Source organism: Notechis scutatus, chromosome 1, assembly GCF_049901735.1.
Source record: "Notechis scutatus isolate UNSWTSFEM ecotype Mainland chromosome 1, rNotScu1.2, whole genome shotgun sequence".
NCBI lineage: Eukaryota > Metazoa > Chordata > Lepidosauria > Squamata > Elapidae > Notechis > Notechis scutatus.
This window is the reverse complement of record NC_142009.1, coordinates 63,094,360-63,111,947: the sequence shown is the minus strand read 5'-3', so window position 1 is coordinate 63,111,947 and position 17,588 is coordinate 63,094,360. Positions and strand designations below refer to the sequence as shown.

General features: G+C 38.2%; 1 protein-coding gene across 3 annotated transcripts in view; it reads right to left on the bottom strand.

The window, feature by feature from the left end:
• Nucleotides 1-16,471, bottom strand: part of CCDC167 (coiled-coil domain containing 167) — a 42,362-nt gene extending 25,891 nt beyond the window's left edge. For 2 of the 3 annotated variants that reach the window (XM_087965609.1, XM_087965614.1), the window contains exons 1-2: nt 16,256-16,464; nt 1,279-1,373 (exon numbers count right to left, since the gene is read on the bottom strand). In XM_087965609.1, the coding sequence (XP_087821735.1) occupies nt 1,279-1,373; nt 16,256-16,327 (167 nt within the window). In that variant the 5' untranslated portion in view covers nt 16,328-16,464. Of the gene's footprint in view, nt 1-1,278; nt 1,374-16,255 lie in introns of all 3 variants that reach the window. The other variant, XM_026681347.2, reaches the window with a different exon arrangement.
• Nucleotides 16,472-17,588: the final 1,117 nt, after the last annotated feature.

Genomic DNA, 17,588 nt, shown 5'->3' with positions numbered 1-17,588 from the left:
ATTATTATGTCCTGGCTTTTCCAGAAAGCCAAATGAAGGAGCTTTGCTGGTGAACTAACTGGCAAAAGCCCATTCACAGGCATTCATTAACTGTATCTCAGCCAGCTAACTGGCCACATCCAGGTCTTCTGACAGGCATAACAGCATACACAGCTGGCTGGTTTAATTATACCTCAGCTTTTTCAAGAATAGACTGACGTCCCTAATCAACAAGGTTACTTCCATCTTGCCCCACCTATACCTTCAGCACAGAAAAAGGAAAGGTAACCTACAGATTATATGGGTCAGAGGGACAACAGAAGGAAGGATGGCAATGGGATAAGGAACTGGGAAGCAACATCTGGGCAACTTCAGCAACACCAAGCGATAACTGACATCCAGCTTCATAGGACCAACAGCCACAATAAGATCCCAACTTAGAGCTTAGTCTGGCAGTGCAGCTCGATGCTCTGCTCTCAGTTTGGTCCCAAGCTTGGCAACAACTTTGCTCTGCAGCTTGATATACTCAAGGAACCACCAAGCTGAAGCTGCACAAAATCTCCAGTGTGTGCAAAAATTGTAGCGGGAGACAAAGATTGTATCCCATTTTAACCTATGAGAAGGTACAAAGGCAGAGTACATTAAGATCTGGTTATCAGCTCATTAGAATTTGGAGGGCAAAGTGAACAGTATACAGCCAGAGTAGAAATCTTGCATTGGGAATTGACTGTATTGACTGTTTCGTAGTATGATTTGATTGCTTATTTGTACCCTATGACTATATTAAATGTATCTTATGATTCTTGACGAATGTATCTTTTCTTTTTATGTACACTGAGAGCATATGCACCAAGACAAATTCCTTGTGTGCCTAATCACACTTGGCCAATAAAGAATTCATTCATTCATTGGGAATATGCACCAAGACAAATTCCTTGTGTGTCTAATCACACTTGGCCAATAAAGAATTCATTCATTCATTGGGAATGTGTGGAGTATAATACAATGTTGTGTAAACCTGTGAAGTCTCCAGTCATAACAAAATCAATCTCCACAGAAACATTTAAACGACCTATCAGAAATTCAAAGTATAAAGCAACGTTTCCCAATAAAGAGGATTCAATGAAGTATTTCTGCCTCTTTCTCTATATTCAATATACTCATTTTAAAAAGAAATGAGAAGCTCATTTTTATCTCTGCTTGATCCAGAAAAGCACACAATAATCAAACCAATATATTGCAAGACCCACAGATACAAGCAGTTAGAAGACACCCAAGACAAGTTCTACTAGGTAGTACCTTCGTGCAGATGTTAGTTCTTCTCTGCGTAGCTTAAAATCCACCTCTTCCAAGGCTTGCCTGCAAAGCGTCAACTTGTCTTCTAGGCTCTCTACCTAAAATACATTCAACAAGCAGGAATGACAAGGTGTTTATTTCACTGATGTCCATTCTATTAAGCAGCAACACTTGACCAGAGAGTGACCTTCAAATTTTCTGGGCAAAACAGACAAAGCCTCTGGATTGAAACCATCATCCTTACCAATAAGGCAGAGAACATTGAGTGAGCCCGTAACTTTCTGTTCTACCACCTCTATGTCAAAGTGCACTTCCCATGTTTATTATTAAGTTGATTCATTCGTGTGGGGTAATTTTATTAAAATTAAAAATTCTGTGAAACATTCCAGAGATATAACATCTGATTTTCACAGATGGGGAAATGTGACAGAAACAAACAAAAATACTGGTTATAGGTAGTCCTTGCAACCATTTGTTTAATTACTGTTTGAAGTTACGACAGCTCTCAAAAAAGTGATGTACAACCATTCCTCGCACTTATGACCATCACAGCATCCCCATGATAATGTGATCAAAGTTTGTGGGGTTGGCAACCAGCATGTATTTGACAGTTGCAGCATCCTGTAGTCATGTGATTGTCATTTGTGACCTTCCCAGATCTGACAAGCAAATGCAACGGGGTAGCCAGATTTGCTTAACGATCACAAGATTGACTTAACAGCAGTGATCTGCTTAACCATGGCAAAAAGGTCATAAAATTGGGCATGGCTCATTTAACAACCACTTCACTTAGCAACAAGAAATTCTGGTCTCAAATGGTCATAATGGAAGACTTGGCAGTGTTTAAATAAGTTCAATTGGTTTTCTAGTGGAACTCCACTATGACTGCAAAGTCAGATTGGGATCAATCCAGCATCAATGTTATGATTTCAACCCCTGAAATTAAACATTCCAAGAGTCACTGACTGAAATTAAATTTGGGACAAATTTCAAATAGAATTAAGCTGGGGTTAACATTAAACTGTCCAGTTCTCCAGCTTTAGTTTTATATACCAGCAACCGAATACATTTCTTCTTCTGACTAAATTATCAGGTAATTCAAGTTTGAGCATTGGATGCCTCTCCAGTAATTGTTTAGTCCAATTCTTCATGAATAATAAGCTATTTGATCAGAAATTTATGGAAATTGTGAATCAAAAAATATAGAAATTGGGCATATAAATCAAGCAAGGTCACACATTACTAGTTCTAAGTAATGAACTAGTAATATGTGATTAGTTAGTAATGAGCTAACTAATAAAGGCTAAATTGCTAGGGATAAGAGGATGGGAAAAAGGGTTCCAGTGTTCCAACGACCTTGTGTAGAGACTGCCGAGTTCCTATTGCCATTAACTATGGAAATAATAAATGATATAATTACTTAGAGAAAGTGGTACAAGATCAGTAATCTTTTCAGGAAAGTTACATACAGGTAGTCCTTGACTTACAACCACAATAGAGAACAGAATTTCCTTTGTTAAGCAAGGTGGTTGTTAAGTGAATTGAACCTAATTTTATCACCTTTTTTGTCACGGTTATTAAGTGAATTGCACAGTTAAATAAATCTGGCTTTTCCATTGACTTTGCTTGTCAGAAGCTGGATTGCAAATGATCATGTGACTGCAACTATGATACATTCATGCTGGCTGCCAAGTGCCTGAATTTTGATCAGATAATCATAGAGAAGTTGTGGCAGTCATAAATGCAAGGACTGGTTGTAAATCATTCCTTCGGCAAGGTTGTTAATTTGAGCAGTTGCTACATGGTGGCAAGTCAAGGACTACCTATAGGTGCTACAAATCCTCTCAAATTTGGAAATCAAAGCTCAGGGCCAAAAAGAATATTTGCATTCCAAGGACTATTTTACATAATGCATATCTACAGTTATGAAAACAGAGAAAACCATCCTTTCAGATAAGTCTTAATCTGGGTAAGAGTATTAAAGCATAAAATAATGCATAGCTGATATGGATGCACATCTGGATCTCCACCAGTTCTTCACTTCTGCTCTCCAGATGTTTGGGGATTAAAACACTCAGAACAATTTGTGCATTCAGCTTCTCAGTCCACAATTTTTGGAGCAAAATAAATACTTCTGCTTCTTGAAGCTGATAATATGTGCATATTTTCCTACAAGGAAATAATTAATAAGAAAACTCCCATGATATTGTTGTTACATGTTACAATATATATGTATGGAATATAACATATTCATTAAATAACATACAGGCGGACCAACCTGTGATTGTTGATATACTTTTTGTGTTCAACTGCTTGGACTTTCCCCCCCACTGAAATAAGATATTACCTTTACTGCTTTTTTACATCTTCAGGCAGCCATGTCTTCAAAATAAAAAGCTGACATTGGAAGAGGCCCAGGGACTTGCCCCAGGTGGAGCAGGCAAATTAACTTGGGCAATTCTATGTCTCAAGTGGATACTTTTAACTGATGTGATCATCTTGTATTCAGCTGGAGTTGTGGCAGGAAGCAACTGCTGGCTGCTTAAGATAGTCATCTAATTAGTCTGCTAATTTATTTTTCAGTAAAGTGGAAAGACAAGAGAGGGAGAGGAACAGCTGAAGCAGGCTGCATAGGCAATCAAGGTTTTTGAAGAGGGAAAGAATGTTTCAGAACAGAAGTCACGCCAAAGGGAAAGGAGCTCTAGGGATTCTCATTGGTTTGGAGCCCAAGGTAAACCACTGTTTTTGTAATTCTGGGTACAAGAAAATATGGTCTTTGCTAGCAAGAAGACTATCGACTTTCAAACTACTGTCCATCTAGCCATGCAGAGTGCACACATTCAGACAAATGTTTTGCTCTTTCTCTTTTTTTATTTAGTTCTGTGCTCTGCGCTATAGTCTGAAAACTGGATGTGTTCTCTCTCCAGAAACTAGTCCCTTCCTTTGCAGGAGGAATAGAAAGAGCCCTTGGCATGATGAGAAGATAATAAAAATGGCTGACAAATTCATGCCAGCTTCCTTTCCAATTCCCCCTTTCGTAAGGCGCTTCGCCTATGCACCCAGAAGTCAAGGGAGAGAGTGATTGTTCACCTGGTCAGCCTCACCCATTAGCCTGATGAGATACATGGAATTGGGAGAACTGCCAGACATTTCCTACCACAACCCATATCCCTTCCACAAGTAATATTTGGAAATCAATTCTACTGATCCCTGGTTAATCAGTTTATGGGTTAATTCTGGGCTAATTAGCAATTCTCACTCTGCTGTGGGAAAGAAAGCAATGTTAGCCTCAGGCAAGGGACAGGAGAGAAAAACAGGTGGGGGATTAATTTATGCCAAGAAAAGCAGGCTGCTATGGAAAAAAAAATAACCCTCTTTCCTTGTACATCTAACAACGGGCGACAAAATACATCAATTGATATGCTGTTATGTAAAGTACTGCTGTTTAGCAACAATAATGGTAGGAGCAGAAATCTTCAAGGTGCCACTAGCCTTTGCTTTTGCTGCAAAAGGCAAATAGACTACAAAGAATAATTATTCAGGATAATACCAAAGGTTCAGCTAGTCCAGCTTTCTTCTTGCTCAAATGATCAAGTACTTATGGAAAGCACACAAACATAAGGGAAAGAACTACTCCTGCTGTTCTTGCTGCTTAGCAACCAGCACTGAGTGTCATCATATCTAATAGATCTTTAAAGACCCTTTCTGCACAAATTTGACCATGCTACCACAAATTTTCCAGTTCTGAAGGCAGATGTGGTTCTCAGATGTATGTGATTTCTGTGGCTATTATGAGAATTCATATGGATTTAATTTAATATGTACTTAATTCCCATCATCTGTAAGAGCTACTTTGGAGGAGGTGTGAGATCCAAAGAAAAGATGAAGAATTTTTTCTTAAACTGGCACGCTCCGGTGGACTACCAGACTAATGACCCCCAGGCACACAGTCCTTCTCTCTGAGTTCAAGGTCCTAGCAATGCTACTGTCTTCTTCAGTTGCATGCTTTTCTGAACCCCTCACGACTCCAGAAGTTCCCAAGCTCAGTCATGAGACATGGACATATTCTGATTAGCAAATCCCTTCTCATTTTACCCCCTTTTTTCCCCCTCCAGAATCTTCTGAAGGGAATGGAGGACCCTATTTACTGCTTACTCCTCCTTACCCAATTAGCTTTTTTCCCTTTAGAATAAATGCAGCAACGCCATGAACTTTTTTTGAAATACGTATTTAGACATGTATTCAGATACAATGACCACTTCTGAAATTTGGATTCCCTTGAGTGATCTTGCAACAATTGCCCCAAAAGATAAGCTGGACCTGCAAAGGAGAAAGAATTCATAGCCCCAAGAGACGTACAGTGTCCACTTAATGCCGATATTAATTTATACTATCTCTGGTAAAAAGACCAAGAATCGGACATCACAATTGAGGAATGACCATTTGAACATGTGATCAAATCATTCTGAGATTCCAAAATAAACAACTTTTCTAATGAATTAATAAAAAGCACTGTTCCTTGCACAAAGGCCATGAAAAGATTTTAAGAAAAGCTTTTTCAAAACTTTGTTAATTAAGTGAGATATTTGATAAAGGAATTTTATCACTGGCATTTAACGTGGCTTATATTAGAACTGTACCAAAAGTAGACAAGGATCATACTCAGTGTGCTAATTAGCACCCTACGTTATGATAATGATAAAAAGATTTTAATATTAGTGTCACCAAATAATTTATTTATTAACATTAAACACATTTATATGGCCACTCAACCCATGGCGACTCCGGGCAGCTTACACCATTAAAATTCTGCAATATAAAAAACGGTTAACCCTTTTCTTAACCTAATCAGAACTATAGAATGTAATGCCTAATAAAAAAGATTCAACACTTTTTTCCTCATGCTAAATTGACTTTATGGGGAAAACTTTAAAAATTGGGAAATTTTTTGATATGGAAAAATTGACTGGAAGCAAGGATACTGACTTTGGATCAATTGGTAGAGGATGAAGTTGAATTTTTTTACTCTATGCTAATATCCACCAGGTGTAACCCAATGACAAATTTACAGTTAGCAACATTGTTTAGAGCAGCAGCATTTCCAGCTTCTTTTTTGTTTTATTAATATATTACATAAAAATTCCATTTAAATCGAACAGTGTGTTGTCTGGGTACAATTATTTTTAGGCAATCATAATCAAGGTGTTTACAATAACATGCATCACAATATTAATACTATAGTAACAATATTTTATTTGTCCATTTTAACAAATTTCCATTTTAACACTTACCCTTTTTTACTCTATGCTAAGGGACAAATATCCACCAGCTGTAACCCAATGACAAATTTACAGTTATATTTGTTAACAACATTGTTTGAAGCAGCAACTTTTTCAGCTTCTGAGACATGTGAACAACTTATTAAATAATTAAAACTAGAAGAGCGGAGCTGACCTCACGGTGAAACAGGGTGCTTTCACAAGGCTCTGTGCTAAGCTGCTGAATTCCCCTGGTAGGAGGTGTAATTGGACTCAATTGGACCCAAGCCACCTTGGAGAGGTAGTGGAAATAGAGGGGAAATTCCATTGATCACAAGAAGTCAGCAAACTCCTTGTTCGATCTGGAAAAATCCCTCAAACTGGCAGGGGAAAAAGACGGCCATTAAACTGGCCAGACTGAGGATGTGTCAGCTCTAATGAAAGAGCAAGGAAGAAGATAAGTGGATAACAATGTGGTTGATCTGGGTGACATATTTTCAACTTTCCAACTTCTGTTGAGGAATTTGCCCCAGAAATTAACTTTTACTTTTAAATGAGACTCTAAAAGGGAAGAGGTGGCCATTAATCACTCCTCAAGAATGGCAGCGACTAAGTGGCTGACAGATGTGAAGGAATGAGAAGAGAGTGCTTTTAAGAAATATATTTTAAAATGATTGAGATCCTGGGCTGATTGTGGACATTTTGCCTGATTTCTAGAGTGCATTTAAGATTATTATTATTATTTTGAATATTGGAAACTTTCAAAAGTGAATCTTAGACATTCTGAAAATGGGTGACATTCTTGAAGTGAAACTATGACAGTGGAGACACAGAGTAAGGGTGCCATCTACTAGTGGAATCTGAGGCCGGGAGGAAAACAACCTTGAATTTCCTTGGGAAAAGTGAATTGTTTGTGTTTGCCTGGAACTGAACTGATAAGCCAGACTTGTTGCTGACTTATACAATGAACACTAGCAAACTGTTTATATTTGACACTTGGAAGGTACAGAAAACTTGTGACTGAAACTCTGAATCTGTGTGGATTATAAATACGCTGGGCAGTGTGAAACTTGGATTTATTTTGAAGCTAAGTGGATGGTCTTTTGGACAGCTGGAGAGGATCATTTATAACTATTGGGGTTATATATAGAACTGCCAGTCCCAATCATGATCAGTAAATGAGGACTTACTTTTCAGGCAAAACCATTTGTGATTAGAATGCTGAGGATACCCAAATTATGAGTGGAGAGTCAGAAATGATGATATTCTCTGTTGGTCCCAACTGTGTGGAATATCCTTTCAACGGAAGTCAGACTAGCATGAAATCTGATAGCTTACCATAAAGCTGCCAAAGCAGAGCCTTTGCAATGCTGGGTTGGCACTATCAAGTAATTGTATAATTACTATTGGGATTTTATTCTTACTTCTGTTATGCTGTGCTGTTTTAACCATTTGTTTTGATATCCTTTATGAATGCTTATTTTCATTTGGTTATAGGGTTATGTTAATACATTAAATAAACAAATGATCACGATACATGGACAAAGCTGATATCAAGAATTTACTTTCATATAAAATCAAGACAAAGGATAGGGGGCCATGGTGGCTCACGTGGTAAGACGCTGGGCCTGCGCACCACTGAGGTTGGCAGCTCGGCGGTTTGATTCCCGTGAGCGAATAAACCATGTAGGGACAAGAAAGGCATCTCCCCCGAATGCCTACTGGCATTCAGACATCCCGCAGGTAAAGATAACACCACCCAAAAAAATCCTTTCACAGAGACAAGCAGCCACCTCGGTGATCCCTGGCTAACACGTGCCATATGCTAAATAAATAAATAAAAGGATCTGTCCAAAGCCAGTAGGAAAAAAAAAACACATTTCTATTCTCTAACACAGGAGAACCAGTTTGGTGTAGTGGTTCAAACATCAGGCTAGAAACCGAGAGACAGTGAATTCTAGTTGCACTTTAGATACAAAGCTAACTGAGTGATCTTGGACCAGTCATTCTGTCATAGCCCTGGGAAACAGCCAACAGCAAACCATGTGCAAAATCTTACCCAGAAAACTGCAGGGACTTGTTCAGGCAGTCACCAGGAGTCAAAGCCGACTTGATTGCACCAAAAACAAAACAAAACAAAAATCCCCTCCAATATATACCTTTGTGACTTATACACCAATACACCAGCTATACAATGTATTATTAAACCAGTTCCTTCAAAAAGGAAGATTTTTTTTTAACTGAAAACGTAACTGTGTTTCTTGTGAAATTCATAGTTGTGAAATTTAAGCATATAGAAAAGAAGTTATCTGTTCAGGATAGTCAAGATTTAGTTCTCTATACTGTCATTCATGTATAAGGAAAGCATTAATGTATTTCATTCAGATGTATTACTTTTTGCTAGGACTACAGGGAACTGAACTAACTTAAAATAGCAAATCCTGTAATGACAATCACATACGTTTAACACTCTAAAGGAAAATACACTGGGAAAGAATTGGGGATTTATAATTTCCTTGTTGAAGGACAGCAATTTTAGATTGGACCAATGACAGGCCAGAAGTTCCATAGGACACAATGGATGTTAGTTTGACTATGTATATCAAAGGTGGTAATCACACAATTACATGACTTATAAATTAATATGTTTACCCTCTTCTAAACTATTGGAGAGTTGAAACAACCAATAGTATACAAGAATTTACAAGATTTTGATCCAGTTTCACAAGGGAGAAATTTGCCTTTGTAGAACATTGCAACTTACATGCTCTGTTGAAACAGATAGGTGATCCTCCTGTTCACAGCCTTTTGCTAGTCAAGGAGGTCATTGGAAGGGGCAGTCAAACCTCTAGTAAATAGTTCATACAATAGAGTTGACTATCTAGTCCAGTCCTCCTGCTGGCAGAAGGTAATTTAACTTCAAACAACATGTATGTTTGGTGTTAAATTTAATTCCCTCAGGTTTTAATGGTTGATTAATTCCATTGGGGAGTTTGAGATGCTTATTTAACCCTCTCTTATCCATGTCATGTGAACAACATTACTTCAATATCTACTTCATCTTATGACTGCAGTGAAGTATTAATTCATACAGATAGTATCTTACAATGTAGCCAAAGAAACCAGCATAAATGTTTGAAATAAACATATATTCTTATGTTTATAGGGAAATTGTAGCAAAAGTTGAAAATGTCAACTATTATTTAACTGTTCAACAGTACAAAAGAAGATATAACTACCCCAAGAAGGCAACAATTTAAAATTAAGCAAAAGGGTACCAAAACAAAAAAACAAATAAAAACCCAGAAGTAAAAGCAGGGAAGAAAATGGGTTCCTGCTACAAATTCAGATTTTTAATTTTATGTATATTTTAAACCTTTTTTTGGACTTCCCTTTACGTGTTCTAATTGAAATCATCTGCTGAGAAATATGTGCTATACTTCTGTAATCAGCAGAGCCCTAGGTAGGTCTAGTAAAAATAGGAGAAAACTGCTAAACGTTACTCACCATAAGATCTGAAATTAATCATATATTTTGAGTCAAAATGCTATATTGCCAACATGTAACAGCCTCCAAATGCCACTTCGTGCTTGACTGTATATGTTGTTTAAGTGTCAGCCCACTTCCAATTGTATTACTTATATTTTTGTTTCATTGTCTTTTCATCAAAATACATTTCACTGTATTTACTAATAACTTTCTCCAAAGTATTGTTAATAAGCAAATAGGGATCATAGCTTTCCCAAAAAAATCTTAAAATTTTGTCTAAACATCATAATTTGAATTAATGATGCCAAACTGTCACCCTTCACATTGACTGCACTACAAATTCCCATCAGTGGGGCTAATATAGTTTATGGTGGTTTGGGTTTATAAAAGCTGATGTCTACAACTGGACATTACTCAAAAAAGTAATGTATTCTTTTTGGTCAGTGCAAACATACACTGGTATTAAAGAATGAGTAGGAGTCCCTTGAAAGCGGAAGAATCCCTCTGATGTAGACATCAAATGATACCTTGATGAATACATTAGTTGAAGAATAATTTATGGGTGAATAAATTATTACTGCATCCCCACAATTCATGAAAAAGATACAGCTCTTTTAATGAGTTGTAGAAAGGTGTTTCATTTGTGCTTCTGCATATTCCAAAATTCCTCTTCTGAAATTTATCAGGGGTACCACATATCCCCATTAGATTGATTCCAGGAATGATGTGGCTACAACTCCTAGAATTCCTTTACATTGGAAGAGTTTCCGAAGGTATCATCTGCCATCATCCCTAACCCATGAAAGTGGTATCTGGGAATGATGAAAGCTGCAGTTCAAACATACTGAGAATATTATTGAAATAGATTGGTTGTTGGTTAGGCTGCTGTTTAAAAATGATTATATATATATATATATATATGGCCTTCAGCTTTGTTCGGGTATTTTCCCACGTCATTATAGTTGTGCTTTTAAAGTTGTAGCAACGTTTCAGCAGAATCTCATCTGCCATCATCAGGCTTCTGTATTGTGTCCGTCTGTGAGTCAGACTTTTACAGTGGTTTCAGATTTAAATTTGGGGCAGCCTATTGCTGTGCCAGAATGGTTTTTCTTCATCCTGATTGGTTGGGAGTCTTGGTCTGTGTTTATTGGTCTCGGAGTTTGCTGTGTTCTGCTTGATTGGTGTCTCTAATATCTTCTGTCTGTTTTTGGCTCTTTTGTATCTTGATTGGCTGGCAGCATTGTGTTACTTTATTGGAGGTCTTTAGTGCAGCTTGGCTTCGGGTAAATGGACGGCTATCATTAGTTAGGAAGCTGGGTTTCATCTGGGTGCCTGGTTGGGATGTGTTTGAGCTGGAGGTATCAGGGCGATCTGTTTGTGCCCAGGTGTTTGCCTGGCTTGTGGTGTGGAGATTTTTTGTTTGTGAGTGCAGGCTTCCAAATGATTGACAGCCTGGTGGAATCATCTCTTCTGTTCATGCTTTCTGGTCTTTTTCAATCTCTATGGCTTCTCTGATGATTCTGTGGCTGGAATTTTCTATAGTGGCTAGGGTTTTGGTGCCATTGAAGTTGATGCTATGACCTGTGGCTTCCATGTGTTGGACTAGTGAGGAAGTGTGTTCCAGCTTTTTGACTGCATTTTTGTGTTCATCCAGGCGGGTGCTTATTCTTCTATTGGTCTGTCCAATGTATGTGGGCATGATGCACAGGGGACTTCGTATATGCCTTGGTTTTCCAGGTTAGGGATGATGGCAGATGATACCTTCGGAAACTCTTCCAATGTAAAGGAATTCTAGGAGTTGTAGCCACATCATTCCTGGAATCAATCTAATGGGGATATGTGGTACCCCTGATAAATTTCAGAAGAGGAATTTTGGAATATGCAGAATTTTGGAATATGTCTTTGGGGTTTGACCTGGAAAACCAAGGCATATACGAAGTCCCCTGTGCATCATGCCCGGCCACATACATTGGACAGACCAATAGAAGAATAAGCACCCGCCTAGATGAACACAAAAATGCAGTCAAAAAGCTGGAACACACTTCCTCACTAGTCCAACACATGGAAGCCACAGGTCATAGCATCAACTTCAATGGCACCAAAACCCTAGCCACTATAGAAAATTCCAGCCACAGAATCATCAGAGAAGCCATAGAGATTGAAAAAGACCAGAAAGCATGAACAGAAGAGATGATTCCACCAGGCTGTCAATCATTTGGAAGCCTGCACTCACAAACAAAAATCTCCACACCACAAGCCAGGCAAACACCTGGGCACAAACAGATCGCCCTGATACCTCCAGCTCAAACACATCCCAACCAGGCACCCAGATGAAACCCAGCTTCCTAACTAATGATAGCCGTCATTTACCCGGCCAAGCTGCACTAAAGACCTCCAATAAAGTAACACAATGCTGCCAGCCAATCAAGATACAAAAGAGCCAAAAACAGACAGAAGATATTAGAGACACCAATCAAGCAGAACACAGCAAACTCCGAGACCAATAAACACAGACCAAGACTCCCAACCAATCAGGATGAAGAAAACATTCTGGCACAGCAATAGGCTGCCCAAATTTAAATCTGAAACCACTGTAAAAGTCTGACTCACAGACGGACACAATACAGAAGCCTGATGATGGCAGATGAGATTCTGCTGAAACGTTGCAACTTTAAAAACACAACTATAATGACGTGAAAATACCGAACAAAGCTGAAGGCCATACATGTAAGTACCGAAACTTAAGAATATATATATATATATATATATATATATATATATATATATATATATATATATATATATATATAAAGGGTTTCTCCCGCGTAAAATTGGAAATAATATTAATAATAATAAAATACTTCCAATTTTACGCGGGAGAAAACCCGAATAACCAAAGATCCACATACAAATACCCGCGAAAACCTCAGAAAACACACACACACACATATATATATATTTCAAACCAACATTCTAATTCAATGAAGCTATCAAGCTTGCTATTAGAGGGAATGATGATTCTGGGATTACTGTGAGATATAACTTTCTGGATGCATGAACTAAGAATGACTCTGATAGTTCATTGGGAATTGATTAATCATGTTCAGATTCTTAAAAGCTTTTTGTTTATACAGATTCCACTCAATATTTATGATGTGTTTAATAAATTGTTCATATAGACATCCTTTTTACCACTATGTGCAAAAAGAATGAGTAGGAGTCCCTTGAAAGCGGAAGAATCCCTCTGATGTAGACATCAAATGATACTATGTGCTAAAGGGATTAGAATTCATACTATTGTTATCAGCAGGATACTGGGGATGGAAAGAGTTAATAATAATAAAAAGTTTGTTCAATGATTTAAACAAGATTTCTATGCAACAAAGGAAAACATTTGCCTGTATTATTGAGAACCAAAGCTACTGCAAAACAGGCTGTGTCACTTTCATTAGTGAAGCTTGAAACCTTACGTTCTCATTTCAGGGTTTCCCATTTGTGAACATTTGGTAGCTCTGCTCAGATCAGCAAGTTCTTTTGATTAAATCAACATATCACGGCCTCTCACTGAAGCAAGTTTTTAAAAGCTCAAAAGAAATGCAGCAGCCAGGTGAAGATTTTACAACACAGGGTAGAAATGCCAGTGAGTTGACTCTTGAAACTGTAAATGTCAGTAGTGGGAATGGTTGCTGGAAATGTGGAAAAAGCAGAATCTTCTGGTTTAAAAATCATTTTTATATCCTGAATTCTAAGTCAAGACTGGAGGAAGAAATGTGATTGAAACAAACATAGCAAGGAAAAAAGAATAACAGTGTGCACAGGGGCTCCACATGTTTCGTCACAAGGGAGTTGATTTTGATGTTGAGTCTACCTCCACACAACAAATAATGCATAGGAATCCACGTTTTATTTCCATCCTTGTCTCAGACATGCATTGACATTTAACATTTGAATATACAAAGGAAATATGGAAATAAAAGCAAATGGTCTAACTACCCGAGGAAGAATGCCCAGGAAGCTTTTATGAATTCTCCTCTTATCTGCCCCCATATAAAGTTCTCTAAGCCAATAATCTTCCCAGATCAAACAAAAAATAAAATTGCATACTCATAATTATAAAGAAGAAAGCAATATATACGTGGGTTCTAACCTAAACTTTATTTTTCAAAACTGGATAAAATGTAAATTTATACAAAAATGGAACTAATGAAATAATTTTACAAGCCATGGTAATTCCCATAGGTTAACATATTTAATTCTTATTTTATTACCCCAAAATGGTGAAATGGACTATACTGTTCCTTATGGAATAGAAATAAACAACTTGGGGATCAGATAGAATGGACCTAGTTATTTTTTTATGATTTTCAGAAAGGCTTAGCATGAGAAAAATAAAAAAATAAATTGATACCTCTCCCCTGCTACAATCTGAAACCAAATAGTTCATTCTGATATCCATGCTATTGCAAATATCAATTACGTTCCTCTTCAGGTTCATCATCTCTAGCTTACAGGAATTCACTTGCAGCTTTTCCAAAGTGGGTTGTTCAGTATGTCCAATAAGTAATGCTGCATCATTATCAGAACTAAACTGGAATTCTTGATTCTCACCCAAAATTGTTGCTAATTCCTACACTGTACAATTATTACCAAAGAAGTGTTTTATTCTCCTACTTTAACACCATCAATTAAAGTAATACAGTAACGCAGGAAACAAACTTCAGAAGGTCACAAACTAGTAAGAATGTTATATCTTTTGTAATGTTGTATTTAAACAAAAATAAGCCCCATTAAGTTTACATCGAAGCCACTGCACTGAATTATAATCTTCAATTTATAATGACCACAATATGTAGAAATTAAATGGTCTTCTAAATGTTGTTCAACTACAAGCATGACAAATAGTTATCCTGATTGGGATAAAGTGAGCCAAAAAGCCACGGTTAGGCAACCTAAATCCATAAAACTGATTAATTGCCTATTCCTGTTGGGATAGATAAATGGAATCCATGTTTTGTCTTCCAAGTATCTTTACTGACTTGTTTTATTCTTCATTCATATTATGGCTTTACACTGTTTTAATTGTATTGCAATTTTTTTATAACTGTTTTGAATGTGTTATTTAAAAAGGAATTATCCATTTCAAAACAAAGGTAATTCCTCCATTAGTATTTCAAATGGCAGATGAAACTGGAAGTTATTAGACACGTACCTATATTAATTCTATTTTATTACATGCGGCTATGCTAGAATAAATTAAAACGGGACTGTGTGTTTTAGGAAATCCAGGAACAGTCTCAGCATGTTGTGTGAACCAATGGCTTACTTTCCTTGGCATGGGTTGCAGTGTGAATGCGTTAAGTGTATTTTCCTAGCTGAGCCCAGAAGGAGGAGTGTTGTATCAGTCTTTTTGTTTTAATCCACCCTTCCCCAAAGGGTGTGTTTCTGAAAATGCTGTTATTCTTCAATCTGCTCATCTATAACAGGAGTCTTCAAACTTGGCAAGTTTAAGACTTGTGGACTTCAACTCCCAGAATCCCTGAGCTAACATGACTGGAGGAGGGATTCTGGGAGTTGAAGTCCACAAGTCTTAAAGCTGTCAAGTTTGAAGAACAGAATAACAGAGTTGGAAGGGACCTTGGAGGTCTTCTAGTCCAACCCCCTGCCTAGGCAGGAAACCCTATACCATTTCAGACAAATGGTTGTCCAATCTCTTTTTGAAAAGGAAAAGGTTTATTTCCTTTTTTTAAAAAAAAAAAAAGAGAGCCCTGGAACTACTGCTGGAAATGTGACATATCAAGCTGGGTTATTCAAAGGGTCAAATTCACTGGCAAGAGTTTTGTACTCCAGGCTTTTCTTTCTTTATAAAAAGTGGGGAGGATAAAATCTGGAGAGAGAGAGAGAAAAATCACACACATATATATTTCTTTTCATTCAATTATTCAAATACTTGATTTGAGTCATGACATTTGATTTCAGCTCTCAAGAAAGGGTTGGTAATGTGGCAGGGGGGAGTCGTGGCAGGCTTCCTCAGCTTACACGCCTATACAGCCAATACCCCGCAGCTAATTCTCACAGGGTCTCTCTTCTGTTGTCCCTTCAGGCCTTTGGGTACACAATTCGCCTCCCCTCATTGACCCTTTAATAAGGCCGCAGCCAGGTCCTCCATCTTTGCTCCGTGCATCCCCGGGGTCGTCTTCTATCTAGTTGCCAAGGCAGCGGGCCGCTCTCCTCACCTGCTGAGCTATGCTCAAACCCTCTGCTTTCTCAACCATTTTCCTCCCTCCGCGAGGTCCGTGTTGGCTCATCTGAACGACAGGGCTCCTCTCTTCGCCGGATCTTTTCAGACGCCAGGTGCTGACGTAGGATCCCGTCGGGTGAGGGAAGCCTAGGCTTTGACAGCCGCCGCAGCCATCTTTGTCACGGGCGACGCTGCCCTCTCTTCTTGCCCGGGCCCCTCTGTGTTCGAGGGGGGCGTGGCTGTCCCCACAGAAGCATCAGGAACGGCCATTGCAACGCTGCGGGCTGTATTAGGCGATTGTTGATGTTCTGTAGCCTTTTTTTTTTTTTTTGCATTTAAGTCGCTTGAAAATAAAATCATTACAAAATCCGTCGGGGTGTGGGCATGCATTTTTGTTATCGGTTTTGTTATTTAGCTGGCGTCTCCTCCCGATAGTCCCGTTCGTGGCTCTTAAAATTGGAACGCTTTTAAAAGTCGTGGGGTGCTCTTTTGCCAAGCTATAATTATGAAGTGTTGTGGTCGGCTGTCCTAAAATTGTGGAATACGGGGTAATCATTAGGATACATATAAGTTTTATATAGCCTGCAAAAGAATTTTTCAAATGTGGTTGGATCGTCAGGAACATATTCCTTCGTGTTGCTCCCAAATAATGCATTATTAAAACAAGGAAGGAATGTTGTAAAAAATGGGGCAATATAACCAGAAGATGCAATTAAATGAAATAATGTCTGAAGCAGATGTACTAGAGATAAATGACATTGTTTAAGAATTGTTACCCCCTAATAAGACCAAAAACGATAACAACCACATTCCATTATCCATTTAAAGCCAAAAATCTGGACAGCATCTGAAAGACACATTTCCTAGCCAGACAAACTGCCCAAATACCCTTAGGATTTAGGGTCATCCATGTGAGGTTTAGTTCTTGGTTAACTATAGTGTGGTGAATTGCTGTCTTGATCTGTCTTTGGAAATTACAGGTAGTCCTTGATTTACAACAGTTCATTTACTGACAGCTCATGTACTGACAGCTACAACAGCATTGAAAAAAGACGAGAGACCATCCAGCACGTGGCAACCGGCGCAAAGTGACCAGCGAGATGGCCAGCAGCACCCCCATGGTTACATGATGAAAATTCAGATATTTGGCAACTGACTCATATTTCTGACAGTTGTGGTGTCCTGAGATCATGTGATCACCTTTTGGAACCTACTCAGATTCACTTTCCAACGGTGTTACTAACTTAACAACAACGGTGATTCACTTAACTGTGGCGAGAAAGGTTGTAAAATGGGGCAAAATTATTTAACAAATATCTCACATAGCA